Source organism: Cynara cardunculus (genome assembly GCF_001531365.2).
Source record: "Cynara cardunculus var. scolymus isolate 2C chromosome LG 10, CcrdV1, whole genome shotgun sequence".
In the NCBI taxonomy this organism is placed as follows: domain Eukaryota; kingdom Viridiplantae; phylum Streptophyta; class Magnoliopsida; order Asterales; family Asteraceae; genus Cynara; species Cynara cardunculus.
In genome coordinates this window covers 27,718,942-27,734,290 of record NC_037537.1, presented here as the reverse complement: position 1 = coordinate 27,734,290, position 15,349 = coordinate 27,718,942, and the positions used below count along the sequence as shown (strand labels likewise).

The following is a 15,349-nucleotide window of genomic DNA, read 5'->3' as shown; positions in this document are numbered from 1 at the left end:
TGTGTGTATATATATATATATATATATATATATATATATATATATCACTTTTATGTTTACCAAATAAAAACATATGCTTTTATTTATTAAGTAAATAGAATAAAAAGAAAAAGAAAATAAAGAGAAAACGTATGAGAAACAAAACATTTATTACTACTAGAAATGTGGTTGACACATTTACGTAGAAACGTAACGTTGGATCGTAAAAGTACAACATGATTTTAATGTTTTTGAAGACGATCTGTCGTCAGGGTCAGGGTGCCCCTACCCCTCGAAATGGCATATCAGGAATAAAATACCACCAATCACCATTTCAACCCTTTCCTAATAACTCTATTTTTTTTTATAAATTTTAACAAAGAGAAATTATTATTTTTTTATAAATTATATTAAATTTTTTAATAATATAATTAATACGATGAAACCGACCACCACTTCGTCCTCAGTCATAGTGTAAAAGAATTAAGAGTTGTATTACCATATTATTTTATCGGGTGCAAGCGTATACATTTTGAAACTACAATAATAGAAGCGCCACACCGACTAGAATTCGTCACAATAAATTTATACATCTTAAAATGTAAATTGATCTCCATGATTGCTTATTTACAACGGCATAAATGTTGTCTCTTAGTCGGCTAAACATAATTTTTTTTTAAATTTGTTAAGAACCTATACAGATAATACGTCGTCTCAGTAGGGAGGCCTCAATGACCATAGGTCGAACCTATCCAATTTTTACAGGGCTATTTTGCTGAGTTTCTTAGAGAGAGTTGTCTCGCGTCCATAGGTATTCTCTACCTATCCATCTATATCGGTTTCGGATACATATACCCTTTTATTGAAGGTCGTTCGAGCTTTTTCTGATTACACTATAACAATATCATATATTGATTGTTAACAATACCAATAGATCTATTTTGTTGTACTGTATTTAAACGTTTTAAATTTTATGTTGTATGTAAAGGTTAAAGGAGAGGTTTCTTTCATGCATGGATCGAAGTTCTTGATGCTACTCAAGGTACAAAGGTTTTGTGGGTCAATCTGGCATCGCTGCAACAAGATTTGATTTCTATAATATTTATAAGATATAATATTTCAAAATCTCTAATAAAATACCTTCTGATAATTACTAAATTGTCCAACTTTTTTCAACTATTGTTGTTTAATAAGAATTTAAGCTATCAATCATGTATTGTTCCCAAAATTAACCATCAGATGGGCTTACTGATGGGCTTGTGGGCTGCACATAGGAGTAAGCCCATTTTACAAGTACCATTTTGATAAGCGTAAATATATACATTTTTACGTCAAAGTACCTTGCGATTAATGTCAATTAGACGCCTAAAAATGTCCATTTTTATTTAAGATGTTATTTAACTATAGAGGCCATTAAAGTTGAGAAAAAAAATGTGTTGATTATGTGTTCTTTTTGGCCCATAACAGCAGCCCAAGTTTTCTGGCCCATAATAGCAGCCCAAGCCTTGTGAGAAACAGCAAACAGCAGCAGCCCAGGGCTGCTGCCCAAAACAGAAACAGAGCGAGAGAGAGACGTGGGCGGTGCGATGGAGACGGGACTTCGTGCAACCATCGACGTGGGCAGCAAGGGCAGAAATCGTGAGGGTTGTGTCGATGGAACGGGGGGGATTAAAAAGAAGCTGTCGTCGCGTTGAAGAAGGGGAGAAATCGAGAGGGGAGAGAGGCGAGGCAGCAAGCAGAAATCGAGAGCAGAAAAGGGGGCTGTTCGATTGCAGCAGATTATCGAGAGAGACAGCAGAATCGAGAGGCCGAGAGCAGAAAAGAGGCTGTCGATTGACAGCAAGGAGAGGAAAATCGAGAGGAGCGAGAGGCTGTAAGTCGTGAAGGAGAGGATTGGCTGAAAATCAGAAGTCGAAAGAGGTAGATAGAATTCGAGAGAAGCTGTCGATTGGAGAGTCGATTAACAAACAGAAGCAGAAATCGAGAGAAAGCGGTAAACATATTTTCAGAATTTTTGGAGTCGATTTTGGATTTCTTAATTTCAGTTCTTCATGCTCTACTGCTTTCTACTATCTGTAAGTTTGATTTCTGTTTCAAAATAGAGTTATGAGTTGCTAGTTTCCTGTTTCTAGTGATGAGATTATAGTTAGTTTGAATTGAACTTTGTTGAGACTTGTTTAACATTGAGCCTTAATTGGATTTTATTTGCACAATTCTTGTTCTTGTGCAGAACCGTCTTTCAATTTTGGGATTTTGGTTTTGAGAAGTATCCCTTGAATCCTTTAGCCTAAATTTGAATTGCTAGTTGTGATTAGGAATCCGTAATTGTTCTTAATTTTCACTTGGTAGCAAATAGTGCATCAATAGACAATCAAGTTTATTGGGTTGCATTATAGGACTGTGTAATCTAGCTTAAATGTTCGGGCGTCCATTCATTAGTTAGGATTGGTGCTTGTTTATTGCGTAAGGCGATTGGTAGGTTGAATTTTACGTCCGTGACTAGAATCAACTTAATCAATTAGGAACTAATCTATCGAGCTTCTCATGTTAGTTTAATTATAAGGACAAGCGGAGTGTTTGGCACGTGTCGACACTTACGGCCGGTCTAAAATCTATTAAGAAAATGTTTTTATACAAGTCAATGATACATGATTTAATAAAAAACTAGTTATACTCATCACTAGAATTTATTCATTATTATTTAAGTTCTCAATTTATTTTGCATATTTAGGCTGTTTATAAATCATTTAACCCCCCCTCCCCCTTTTTATATATTGTTTTAATGTCAATGAATTTGCACGAGATTACGTCTTGSGTTTACGGTTAATACCGAGTCCCTGAGGAGACGACCCTACTTATCGCTATTACAAGTGTGTTTTAGAGATAATAGGCTTATTTCATAAATTTTATTATTTGCCGGACTCGACACCCGTCACATTTCATTTCAGTCACATCACATTTCAATATTACAGTAAAGTAAGTAAACAATCAAGGTTGATTACTTACAATTTAACGAGTTTAATGGTATAAAATGCGTCTTATTCATTCAACTGTACCAGTGTTTTTCCATGGCTTTATCGTTAATCCATTAAGCCAAAATGGATATATGGTCCTCATTAAGCCACTACAAACAAATTTATAATAAAAATGCCCAAGTATAAAAGAGGTTGTCTGGTGTCTTATAATATCAACAATCTTATACAGACAAGATGTTCGTCACAAATAACTTATTGTGTCACATATTTAACATAGCTGGTTCGGATTCATGTACCTTCATGTTGCTGAACAATTCTAACCGTCCCATGCTGCGGTTCGGTACAAAACGGGCCCAATAATTTCAATACAAATACCTCTGGCCCGCTTTGAGTTCTCTAATTCCGACTAATTCATTCAAACAAACGATATGGTACGAATTGAGTCATTAACGAGACCTTATCTGATAGGGGTTCTAGATACCTCTTAACTTAAATTTGTTCCTAAAACTCTATTGTACCATACGGAATGAAGAACCATATGAAACGAATCGTACTTGATAGGCTCGGAATGCCAGAAAAAGTGTTCCCGTACCTTTTTCACTCTCTCGTACATCTCGAGATACGTCTCCTCGGGGATCGAAAGCAGTACCGTCTTCAGATTCGGAATATCCTTCTCCAATATGAATACAGCGAAAGATTCCCAGTTCAAAACCTCAAAAAACGGGGGCACGTAATTATCAGAAATAATCACGGGGACACAATTGTAAAATAACGACTCCACGACTCGTGGGCTGTGCACTGCAAAACCTCGAGCGCAGATACAGTACTTGCTCGTTTTCATGTGGTCGATGTAGTTTTTATTACCTTTAACATGAGGCATTCGGCCGAAGATCCTCATGTCCGTATCGTTTCCCCAATGGCTTAACAAAACTGGCCGGACATAACCGTGCATATATCCAGCAAAAAAGGCTAAAATCGTTCTTTTGGAAGATGGCTCGCCTCCAACATCTTTCAGAGGATTTTTTGCAGACCTTACGTACGTTGTGGGAAGCGAAACATCCTTGCCTATGTTAAAACCTGTCCGGATATCGGCATTACAAAGGGCTCTGATCGTATTGAGCAACCGTCCCCTCGTTTCAGCTGGGGCCTGAGGAAATACAAAATTGATAGTAGATCAAAAGAATGCTCGTTATGTCCAAGGACCAAACTCACCCTTTTGGAACAACAGGAATAGAACAAATTGAAAGTTTCTATATATAGAAACATGATGAAAGAAGACCATACCCAATCATGGCAACCAGCCAAAAAATGATCCGATCCATCGGTTCTGTTCCAGAATGGATATTTAGTTATAAGCATTTCAGTGTGGTTCTTCATGAACTGAATCAGATTATTACGACTGTGCGAGTGAGGAACATAAAGCGTTAACTCAAGCAATCGCGAACTAAAAGGTATGTAAAACAAATGAGCTTCACTTGGGTCTTCCGTAACGAACTGTTTGTTTGCTTCCATTAGCTTCAAGAACCAACCCTCACTAGCATATATTCCCTCTAGTATCCAATCATGGAAAATCGGCTTTTCTCCATCTTTGTATATGTAAACTTTGAGCATTTGTTCCATCATCTCATAACTCCTGAGCATTTGATGATGAAAACTTCATCGAATCAGGTTTTTTATGTGTTTGTATAGTACGATCACTCAATTTTCCTGTAGATATAATTGTTCGTGTAGATAAAAAGAAGGCATTTTAATGAATGTTACAAAGATACCTTTTAAACATAGAAACATTCCTGTAAATAGGGGCGTAAAGCTCTGTATCATTGTTCGTGATGCCGGCATTCTCAATTTGTGATTTTGCTTCGAGCAGTTGTTGATCAACCAATGATGACGATTGAGATGGCTGTCATGGAAAAATACCAAAGATAATTAAGAATGTGAACATAAGATCGACAATGTCTACATGTAAATAAAAACTTGACTAACCAAATCAGCATACGAAGTCATATACATACGACTAAATGTGGCGAAGAACGACCAGTCTGAAGCAGTTCATTCATCTGGGAAATTGACATTACTGGCAAAGTCTCCATTTTGGGCTTCTTTTTATCATCCATGGAAAGAATACTCAAAGATGAACCATTTTTCGTACTTTTCTCAGTGGAATTTATGGAAGAATTGCTTTTTGTTCCAATATCCTCTTTTGACGAAAGAGGGGCCTCGCTATTGATTATGGACCTGTTATCACCTGAATATGAATCATTCGAGTCGTGTGACTTGAAACTCTTTTTCTCTCCATACGGGATATAAGTTTCTCGAAGGAAGGAAGCCCTGGCACCGGAAAGTAGAAATGATATACCACTGAAAATTGGAAGTTCAGAATACTGAACCGTCAATACCACAGCAAATGTAATTCCGAATAGCCAAATCCATTTCGTAGTTCGCTTTGCATATAGATAGTGAAGAAACCCATTATCCATGTAGATCAAATGGATTGAAATCGGAGCTTTATCAGAAAATAGTCGGTGCTGAAACTCCAACAAACTCCAAGAATGTTGCCTGATTCTCCATATGCAACAGTTTAGCTACAGATTCGAATCCGAATTATACACACGTTATGAAGCTGCAGATCGTCAATGTAATTGATCAAATCTGCAATGTTTACCTTCTCAAAAAACGTTAAGAATCAACTGAATGATTGTGTTGAGCTTTTGTAAGTTAAAGTACAGATTTCAAGGAGCAAGTTACATGTTTGACAATTTATTCTTAACGTCCTTCTAGAAAGATACTTGAGTTCCAATAATTGCAGAGATGTTACTGTTGTGATTGGATTAAAAGCAAATTGGTAGCACAATCATTGTAGTACTTCAATAGGTAAACTGCATCGAATCCTTCCATATTGAACAGAAAGATTCTTCGTTTTCCCAATACGTTTATATGAAAAAATCGAAATCCCCAAAATGATCCATCGTTTAAATTATACAGGCGTCGATCACGATTATACATTTTCTGACCTTATTAATTGTTGTTTACATTGATGCAGATTCAGATCACATAGAAAGAATTTACGGTTTCTCGAGAAAATATTGAAACGAATATCAAGCTCTTGATCAATAAAGTAAATAATCAATAAACATGTAACTGCAAAACGAAAAATATAAATGGAGATGGAGATGGAGATCACTCACAGTTGTTGATGAAGATTGGTTGAATATTTGCTGTTCGCAAAGAGATTAATGTCAGAAAAGGAATCAAGCGTCCATAGATCAGAGATCCAAATAGCATGGAAAAACGCGTGGTTTGAAGTCGAATTTAGATCAAATTTTGTTACTTTATAATAAAAAACACAATCCCCTGGAATTTTTATTGGGACTACAATTATATTCGAGGAAAATTTATTAAAATAATCATTTTTTATAATTGGTTTCACTTTTTATTCATCTTCTTTTTTAAGTTTACCAAAATAGTCATAAGTCCTTAAAACACTAAAATTCACGTCTTTAAATGCAGACTCAGTTAAAAGACAAAAAAAAATTACACATTTTATCTTTGTCCGCAAAAAAAATTCATTTTTCACCCAAGTTCGTAAAAAAAATTACATTTCTCACCTAAGTCAGCAAAGTTATTTACATTTTTCACTCAGGTCCGCAAAAAAAAATTAAAAAATTACAGACCTAAGGCTATTTTGATAAAACTTGTAAATAAGTGGCTAAAAGATGAAACAATCAGTAAAAATGGTTATTTTAATTAATTTCCTTTATATTTATTAATTAAAGGGTTGCTTAGGATTGTTTTATTTAGAGTGATTATTAATTTATTCCGTTATGATATCGGTAATAAGAAGTTTTTGTGTTTGGACGGAAAAAAAATATTGTTACCGGTTTGGGACTGATAATAAAGAGTTTTTGATATGTCACTTTCTTCTAACTTATTAACTTATTCCGGTGTGGTACTAGTAATAAAAAGTTTTCGGTTTTTGGAAGGAAAAAAAAATATTTATCAGCTTATTACATTTTGGTATTGCCATAAGGTAATCCAAACTCCGATTTTGTATCACATAAGTTGATAATCACTTTGACAAAAAAACATAAGTTGTTTTAAATAAGCAATATCAAACACACTGCAATTAGGACTATTGTCAAAATCCCATTAAATTACTACTTAAAACTTAGAGAGATGGTCAAAATAGTCATTTTTCTTATATAAATTGGTCTCCTAACCATTCTTCTACATGATCTACCCAAATATCACTATGTCCGAACTTCCCTCACTTGTGGACCCAACTAAAAGACAAAAATAAATTATCAGATTTGATCTACGTCCATAATCATGACTGCCGTGTTCGTAATTTCGACAGCCAGGTTTCCAATTTGATTTTTTTTTTTTGTGTTTTAGCAAAGTCCGCAAGTGGCGCACATGAAACTTGAGGAGGGAACTTGAGGAGGTAGTGATATTTAGGTAAATTAGGAAGAGGAAAAGCTAGGAGACCAATTTATATCTGAGTAATGACTATATTAACCAATTTTACTAAAACTTGTCATAAAATTATTGGCATTTTTTATATTAATAGATAAGGAAAATTTGTTTTTATATACTTTTGCACAAATTAAAACAAGATTTAATTTAGTTCAATGAATAATCTTTTTCTCAATTAATATAATAATTATTCAATTTTTTATACTTATTTTGATTGATAACCTATTCATTTTGTATTATTTCATGATATGAATACTCATTTACGAAAAAATCATGAAAAAATAGACAATAAACTTAACATCCACTACCATATTACAAGATCAATAAATAATCTATTAAAATAGGTTTAAAAAACTAAGAAAATTTTAATTTATTACATTACTTTGAGAGGGAAAAAGAAAATTATGACATAAGAACGAACAAATGACCAAGAAACCATTCGCCGGTACATAAATATTCACAATGGTTGTTAAAGCAGATAGAAACTGTGGTAATGATTCCTCAGGCAAAACCGACACAGTTGGGTAGGTAAGGATCTATGACCCAATAATCTGTTAACCTAGTTCTTCGCCTCCAAAGTACTACTATCGAGATTATGTCCTTAGAAATATTTCAAGAACGTGTCCAAACAATCACAATTTGTGATGGAGGCAACTCTAATTGAACCTGTTTTGTTAGCAACATTCCGACCCATAAATTATAGTTGGTCTGAACCAGATGACGACCCCATAATAATAATTATAAGTAAAAAGTTGTGCAACTTCGGGTTTATTATTAGAATGGATGAACTAAAGTGTACCATATACATACAAAAGCCAAAATTCACACCCAGAAATAATGCAATGCCTGAAGGAGATGTGTTCTAACTTTTACTCCTTGTGTAAAAGAATACAGTTTGACTTTGACTTAATTACATCAAGAAATGAATAAGAAGTTCTTTCAATAAGTCAAATTTTATCTTCTTTTTGATACTATATATATGTATGTATATATATATATATATATATATATATATATATATATATATATATATATATATATATATATATATATATACATATCTATAGGGTCAGGTGGGAAATCTGCAAAAAAATGAAAAACTGAGGAACACCTTTGTAACCGTTCACCTGGACGGTGGTTGGTGTGCACATGTGCATACAAGTAACTTGTAAGCAATTTGTCTGGTATGCACATGTGCATAACATGCATACGTGTATAAAAACCAAGAAACAACTTCAATTACTTGTATAGACATGTGCATATCATCCAGTTAAATGCTTATCAGGATGTTGCTTAGTTTTCATCTTTTTGGGTTTTCCTTTGAAACTCTCTCTCTCTCTCTCTCTCTCTCTCTCTCTCTCTATATATATATATACACACACACACACAACCTACTAGGGGTTTACTCTAAAAACTCTATTATACCATATGGAGTGCAGGATCATATGAAAGATGTCATACTTAATAGGCTTGCTATGCCAAAGAAAGTGTTGTTGTACCTGTTTAACCCTCTCATGCATCGCCAAATACCTCTTTTTCGGGATTGAAACAAGAATATTTTTCAGATTTGGAATATCTTTCTCCTGAATGAAAACTGCAAACGATTCCCAATCCAAAACCTCGAAAAAAGGCGGCACGAAATTGTCAGATATAATCACAGGAACACACTCATAGAAGATGGCCTCCACAACTCTAGGACTATTAACTTCAGAACCTTTGGCACATATACAGAACTTGCTACTCTTCATATACTCAACATAGTTCTTGTCATCTTTCATTTTTGGGAGTCTTCTAAAGATTTTCATGTCAGGATCTTTGTTTTCCCAATGTTGTAACAGAATTGGACGAAGGTAACCGTGCATTTTGCCTGCAAAGAAAGCAAAAACCGACCGTTTGGAAGGGAGTTTACCTCCAAGATTTCTTAATGGATTCTCGGGATGACGAACATTTGTTTCAGGGAGAGAAGCGTCTTTTCCCAATTGAAAACCGGCTTTTTCGACATCTGTATTGCAGATGGCTCTTATGCAAGTACCCATGAATTGTCTTGTTTCATCCGCACCCTTGAAAGATGAATATATGGCAGAAACTCAATCTCTACAATGCTCAATTTAGCACAAGGATTCTAACCTTATAAATTGCAATGAACAAAAGCAGTGCCCTTATTAATACTCACATTGTGTTCTTGCCCGAATACAAATACCATTCATTGTTTTGCACCTCCGTCCCCAAAAAGGTAGACTTTTGATGATAGATTTTAGAATCTAGTATTCCCCAACTTCAAACTTGTAATAGGTTCTTTAGTTTTGTGCTTCAAATATATATACACACACACATATAGAGAGAGGGGGGTTGGGAAACCCCCAAAAAAGATGAAAAACCGAGGATAAGCACATGTGCATACCATCCAGATGAACGGTTACCAGGGTATTCCTCAGTTTTTTATTTTATTTTTGGTGTTTTCTCCTGAACCTAACCCTATATATATATATATATATATATATATATATATATATATATAGAGAGAGAGAGAGAGAGAGAGAGAGGGGATCAAACGAGAATGCTCATTATTTAAGAGAATATGAAAACGGTCAAATCACGTGCAAAATCACATGGATTTTACATTAACGGTCAAAAGAAGTTATTGGGCGACTTTGGCCACGACTTCAAGTCACTTGGCAAAGTGGCAGTGAACACATGTGATTCTGTACTGATGTTAGTGTACAATCACATGTGATTCGGCCGTTTTCTTATTCTCTTAAATAGGTATTGTTCTTGTTTGAACCCGACTCTCTCTCTCTCTCTCTCTCTCTCTCTCTCTATATATATATATATATACTATATTATAAAGCATTTGACAAAAACTCTTAAAAACCATTTTTTATGCATGAAGTACTGTATATTGATGCATATTACTTAAAATTCAAGATTACAMGTAAATTATGCATAAATACAACTTATTAAAGCTYCRTGCTTGAATTCGTGTAACCAACTGCGGATAAACATAATCAAATAAAGGATAAACATCTCATTTTAAAATATAAAAAATCTAAAATATAATTAGGATAATTATGGAGTTCTAACAAAATAATTAATTATTATCTTTATAAGAAAATTATATTATTAAACCCAATATAAATTACTTCGTTATTGAATCTAAATTAAAATTATAATAAAATATTGAATTAAAAAATTACACAAAAAATATGAATTTTAAATAGTTAATTTGATACTAATATCGATATATTTTTGTCAAATTTTTATGATATCTTCAAGTTTATATTTTATTCAAAAATAAAAACATCATCCATTTTTCAAAATCACATAAGACCATACTATAACATCGACTTAGATAAAGAATAAAATGAAATATTAAAATCAAGATGTATTTCGCTACATTACACGAGTACCCTTCTAGTATATATATATATATATATATATATATATATATAGGGGAACGATCAAATGAAAACCACTCAATTTGTAAAAACCGTAAAAACCTCATTCCACCAATCATAATTTTTCATTTTGTTCATTTTTTTGTAATTATGAGAGGTTAATTAATTATTTTTATTGTGTAGAATGTTACTCATGGATATTATCATCTTTATTATTTTAATTTTAGAGAAATATATGAAACAGTTTCATTGAAATTTCATTAAGTAGTATATGAAACAATTTCATAATCATATGTGAAACAATTTCATCAAAAAAAGTATTATATGAAACAATTTCACAAGATTAAACAATTTCATGAAAAAATTTCATAAAATTAAACAATGAAATCGACGGATGAGAGTAGTTTTTACGGTTTTTACAAATTAGAGTGGTTTTCATTTGATCGCTCCTCTATATATATATTCTTGTAGTTAATCATGTTCCATACAGATTGCAACATTTGATGCCCGAAATGTTTGACCATGAACCAAATGTTTTATAATTCACCAGACACAAAATAGAACATTTTGAAAGAAATTCAGTAATTATCCTAAATGAGCTTAGGAAAGATGTGACTTACCCAGTCATGACAGGCAACAAGAAAATGGTCTGCTCCACTGGTTCTATTCCAGAAACTGTATCTCCCTGAAATCATGTCAAGGTAGTTCTTCAGGTATGGTACCACACTCTCACGATCATAAGAGTTGGGGGATAGAGTTGCTTTCAACATTTTCGAGCTATAAGGAATGTAGAACAAATGGGCTTCTTTCGGTTTCCGGGTAACAAATCTTTTGCTTGCTTTCATTTGCATCATAAACCATCCCTCAGATGCATATATTCCCTTCAAAACTCTCTCGGGCTGGTTGAATATCGGCTTGTCTCCCTCCTTGTATATGTAAACCTTGAGAGTCTTTTCCATTAATTCATAGCTCCTGCATTTAATAACAAAAAATGCAAGGGTAATTTACATACATAGTTCAATAAAAGTGATTTGACTAGAAGTCAAAATATAATACCCTTTACAAATTATGAAAATCTTGTGAACTAACCTGTATAAAATATGTAAATCTTGTGAACTAAACTGACACCATCAATAACTAGTGAACAATGGGTAAATAAGTAACTTTATCTTGAAAGTTTGCCAAGAAAGGATACATAGCAGCCAAAACCAAAATCATATGAATCAAAATTGCAAGATTCAACTATGTACTTGGATTAATAGAAGTATTTGACTATTAGCTAAATTTTAAAATACCCTTTAATAAAAATTATAGAAATCTTATAAACTGAAATTAAAAGTATTAATAACTTGTAACAATAGGTAAATCGATAATGTTAGGTTGAAATTTCCCCAACGAGAAGGAAAATTGCAATTAATATAAGAAAACTCACAACCCGGTTAACATAATTTCTTTAAAAATTAACGGGACAGACAGAATAATATCCTATGGTCACAGATCATTTAGACCAAAAATGCAAGTTTAAGAAGCCATATTTGCCTTTTGAACTATTAGTAGGATCAACCACCAAAGACACTAACGAAAGAGACAAAGCAATAATTTGGATAAATGATTAACAATATAAGCAAATCCATGTTTCATTACTAACTTTAAGGTATGCTTACCTCCTAAATATTGAAATATTACGGAACACAGAAGGATAAAGGTTATGATCTTCTTCATTGAACTGAGCATTCCCAATTTGCAATTTTGCTTCTAGTAATTGTTGATCAGCTCTTGAAGGCCACCGTGGTTTCTATATAAACAAAGATGGAATCGTGTTAAAAGAACAATATCAGAATTGCCAGTTCAAGATACTCATGTTAAAAGCACCATTTCACATAATCATTTTTGAAAATCCAATTTCAGGATTCATCATACCATTGAATGAGAAGAAGCACGATTGTGGACTAAAATATTGTACATATCAGAAATTGACACTACGTTCCTCTTTTGCTTCTTACAAGAGACTTCTTTCACAGATGACACATTGGCTAGTGGGACAATTCCTCTCAATGATGCCTTGTGTTCTTTAAAGTTCTGCTTTTCTACTACCTGATTTCCTGATACACCATTCCCCCTCAAATCTATGGAATCATCCAATTCCTTTTTCCTTGTATCCTTTCTGATGTGTGCATCATGTCCCTTGTATGTAGTCCCAATACCCTTATCGTGAACATCAGTAGGCTCTGTACCTTCAGCACCATGGGGGATGTCCGCTAATATTTGGGGAAACGGGTATGACTTTTCAGGCGGGTAGCTTCCAGTTTCTGTTATCTGAATCTTGCTAGCAGAAAATAAAGATGATATGACATCACCATATGGAAATTCAAAATACTGAAATACTATAACAACAGCAAACACCACCCCCACAACGCATGACAATTTCTGAAGTATATGGCCCATTTGTATACAGCACTGAAATAACTTGTCCTCCAAAGACACTGACCATACCACCCCTGCAGTATTGCCAAGAAATTCTTTAAGATGTTTACTAATAAGTAATAACTACTTAAATTTAGCCACAAGTGCATTGAAGAAAGCACAATAACAAATCTATTTATGGAAGGATAGAAGTGAAATATCTCATCTGCCCAGGTTCGATTCCAGATGAACACAACAATTATAGCCTCTGAGTTTATCAAGGTTGATTTCTTGCGGTCACAGTTTACCAGGATTAGTCTAGGCATAGCCTAGACTAATAGAAGCAAAGAGGTGAAATATGTGAGGTCATTCATCATTGTCAAAAAAAGGGTCAAGCAATATGAACTTGCAAGATTTGGGGACAGAAGCCTATATATGCAATATTTTGCCAGATATCTGCGAAGAGGTTGTGTTTTTGGCTCGAACCCATTTGAATCTGAAGCAGGTTAATTAACACTTCAAAGTTCCAACTTGATATGGATTTTAAACTCTTCGAGAATAAATTGCTAAAAACAATGAACTTTGAAACTAATTACAAACAAAATAACACATATTCAATCACAAATTACTAAAAAAAACCTAGATACTCTAAAAAACCAAATTCAAATCGTGGAACTGAAATTACACTATCAGTGAGCTAATTTACCCTAATAATCGAGGATATGAATAGCACCTGTAACTGGAAATCACCAGATTATAAACAAGGAGAGACAAAATGGAGCTAATCTTGTAGAGTGTCCATGGAAGATCGGTTTTTCTGTTATTCAGTGCAACAAGTTAAATAATTGAAGGGAAAGATGAGAGATGATTTGAATAATCATTTGGTTTGTTTAAAGCAATCGGGAATAGGAAATAAACAATAAACAATAAACAATTGGAATAGTTAGATAATGAATTGAAGTACGTGGGATACTACCTGTGACGAAGGGACGCCATGGTTAAACTTAGGAGCTTGCTCATGTTCATCTGTGAATATGAAATAAAGAATATAAAAACCACCGCTAAAAGAAAAATATAAATTTTATAATTTAGAAAGAAAAAAAAATTATTTGACATGGTTAAAAAGTGGTTTATTTTTTCAAATAATAAAATAAAAAGGTGCAATTAACGGTATTAATTTTAAGGTGAAGGATCGTGTGAGAAACAAAGTTAAGGTAATAAGCATAAGAAGATATGGACCATTGATCAACTTTAATTTCAAACTTACTCATGAATTGCGCTTCATATAGAGATTGGTCTAGTGTGTCTCATTCTAATGTGCATTCAATGGTGAAAATCCCTTCTTACGCTTCTCTTTTTTGACCGGAACCCAACCCTTAATTTTAAATCATGAAAGATTAAAATAAATAACAAAACAGCCATTTTTTATGTATTTACCCAAATAGATAGTTAGGATTGGATTCCTGTGAAAAGTAGAGTTAATGAGAAGTGTAAGAAGAGATCTCCACTTTTGGATGCATCGGATCAATCCCTGTGAGAGACGCAATTTATAAGTGGACAAGAGACTAAAAGTGATTTACGTTTTTCCACATTAACTCTGTTTCTCACACGTTTTTTCACCTAGATGGTTAACTACATGAATCAAATTCACCAATTGATGAATTTTTGATTTTGTTATAAAACAAGTCCCACATGCTATAAAAAAGTCAAAAATATCCCCATCCATCTGGCCAAAATACCATGTATTTCGCTAACACCAAGGGTTTTTGGAGAAATACCGAGAATTTCTTGACTTTTTATGAGATGTGGGACTCATCTTATGACAAAATCAAAAATTCGCCCGTTGACAAATTTGTTTGTTGAAATTACCATTTATTTTGATAAATACATAACAAAAGTAATTCTTTTATGTAATTTTGGTTATTTATGTTGGGGTGCTCATGAGTTAGGTTGATCAGGTTGAATACAATTGAACAATCCAACCCAATGCTTGCAAAGTTTGAAAAATCTTAACTCAACCCAACCCCACCCAAATCGTACGGGTTGGTCATGTTGATACTTTGGTACATTAAAATAATCTTCTAACCTTGAATATGTTATTTCTCTACTCATACTTCATTTTCT

The 15,349-nt window shown here is 33.5% G+C and overlaps 2 protein-coding genes across 3 annotated transcripts; both read right to left on the bottom strand.

Annotated features, from left to right (window-relative positions):
• Positions 1–3,104: 3,104 nt before the first annotated feature.
• On the bottom strand, positions 3,105–5,448 carry LOC112519715 (probable glycosyltransferase At5g03795). The gene is made up of 5 exons (XM_025127954.1): positions 5,282–5,448; positions 4,967–5,227; positions 4,724–4,854; positions 4,239–4,587; positions 3,105–4,101 (listed from the first exon to the last, which is right to left on the bottom strand). The coding sequence occupies exons 1-5, from the start codon at positions 5,429–5,431 to the stop codon at positions 3,439–3,441; spliced, it is 1,554 nt and encodes a 517-aa protein (XP_024983722.1). The 5' UTR covers positions 5,432–5,448; the 3' UTR covers positions 3,105–3,438.
• A 3,362-nt stretch (positions 5,449–8,810) lies between these two features.
• LOC112519456 (probable glycosyltransferase At3g07620) lies at positions 8,811–14,115 on the bottom strand. Of its 2 annotated transcripts, XM_025127581.1 has the most exons (6): positions 13,959–14,115; positions 12,743–13,320; positions 12,487–12,617; positions 11,443–11,794; positions 9,142–9,487; positions 8,848–9,046 (listed from the first exon to the last, which is right to left on the bottom strand). In XM_025127581.1, exons 2-6 carry the CDS (start codon positions 13,265–13,267, stop codon positions 8,940–8,942), a joined length of 1,461 nt encoding a protein of 486 aa, XP_024983349.1. In that variant the 5' UTR covers positions 13,268–13,320; positions 13,959–14,115; the 3' UTR covers positions 8,848–8,939. The 2 variants fall into 2 exon arrangements, with proteins under 2 accessions (XP_024983348.1, XP_024983349.1); XM_025127580.1 differs by having other exon boundaries at positions 8,811–9,487.
• Positions 14,116–15,349: the final 1,234 nt, after the last annotated feature.

Coding starts and splice junctions, on each gene's coding strand:
- LOC112519715 (XM_025127954.1), bottom strand. CDS start 5,431: ATGGATAATGGGTTTCTTCACTATCTATATGCAAAGCGAACTACGAAA. Junction 4,855..4,966: donor GTTCTTCGCCACATTTAGTC/GTATGTATATGA, acceptor TTTCCATGACAG/CCATCTCAATCGTCATCATT. Junction 4,588..4,723: donor AATGTTTCTATGTTTAAAAG/GTATCTTTGTAA, acceptor TCAAATGCTCAG/GAGTTATGAGATGATGGAAC.
- LOC112519456 (XM_025127580.1), bottom strand. CDS start 13,267: ATGGGCCATATACTTCAGAAATTGTCATGCGTTGTGGGGGTGGTGTTT. Junction 11,795..12,486: donor AATATTTCAATATTTAGGAG/GTAAGCATACCT, acceptor TATTAAATGCAG/GAGCTATGAATTAATGGAAA. Junction 9,488..11,442: donor TTGTTGCCTGTCATGACTGG/GTAAGTCACATC, acceptor TCATCTTTCAAG/GGTGCGGATGAAACAAGACA.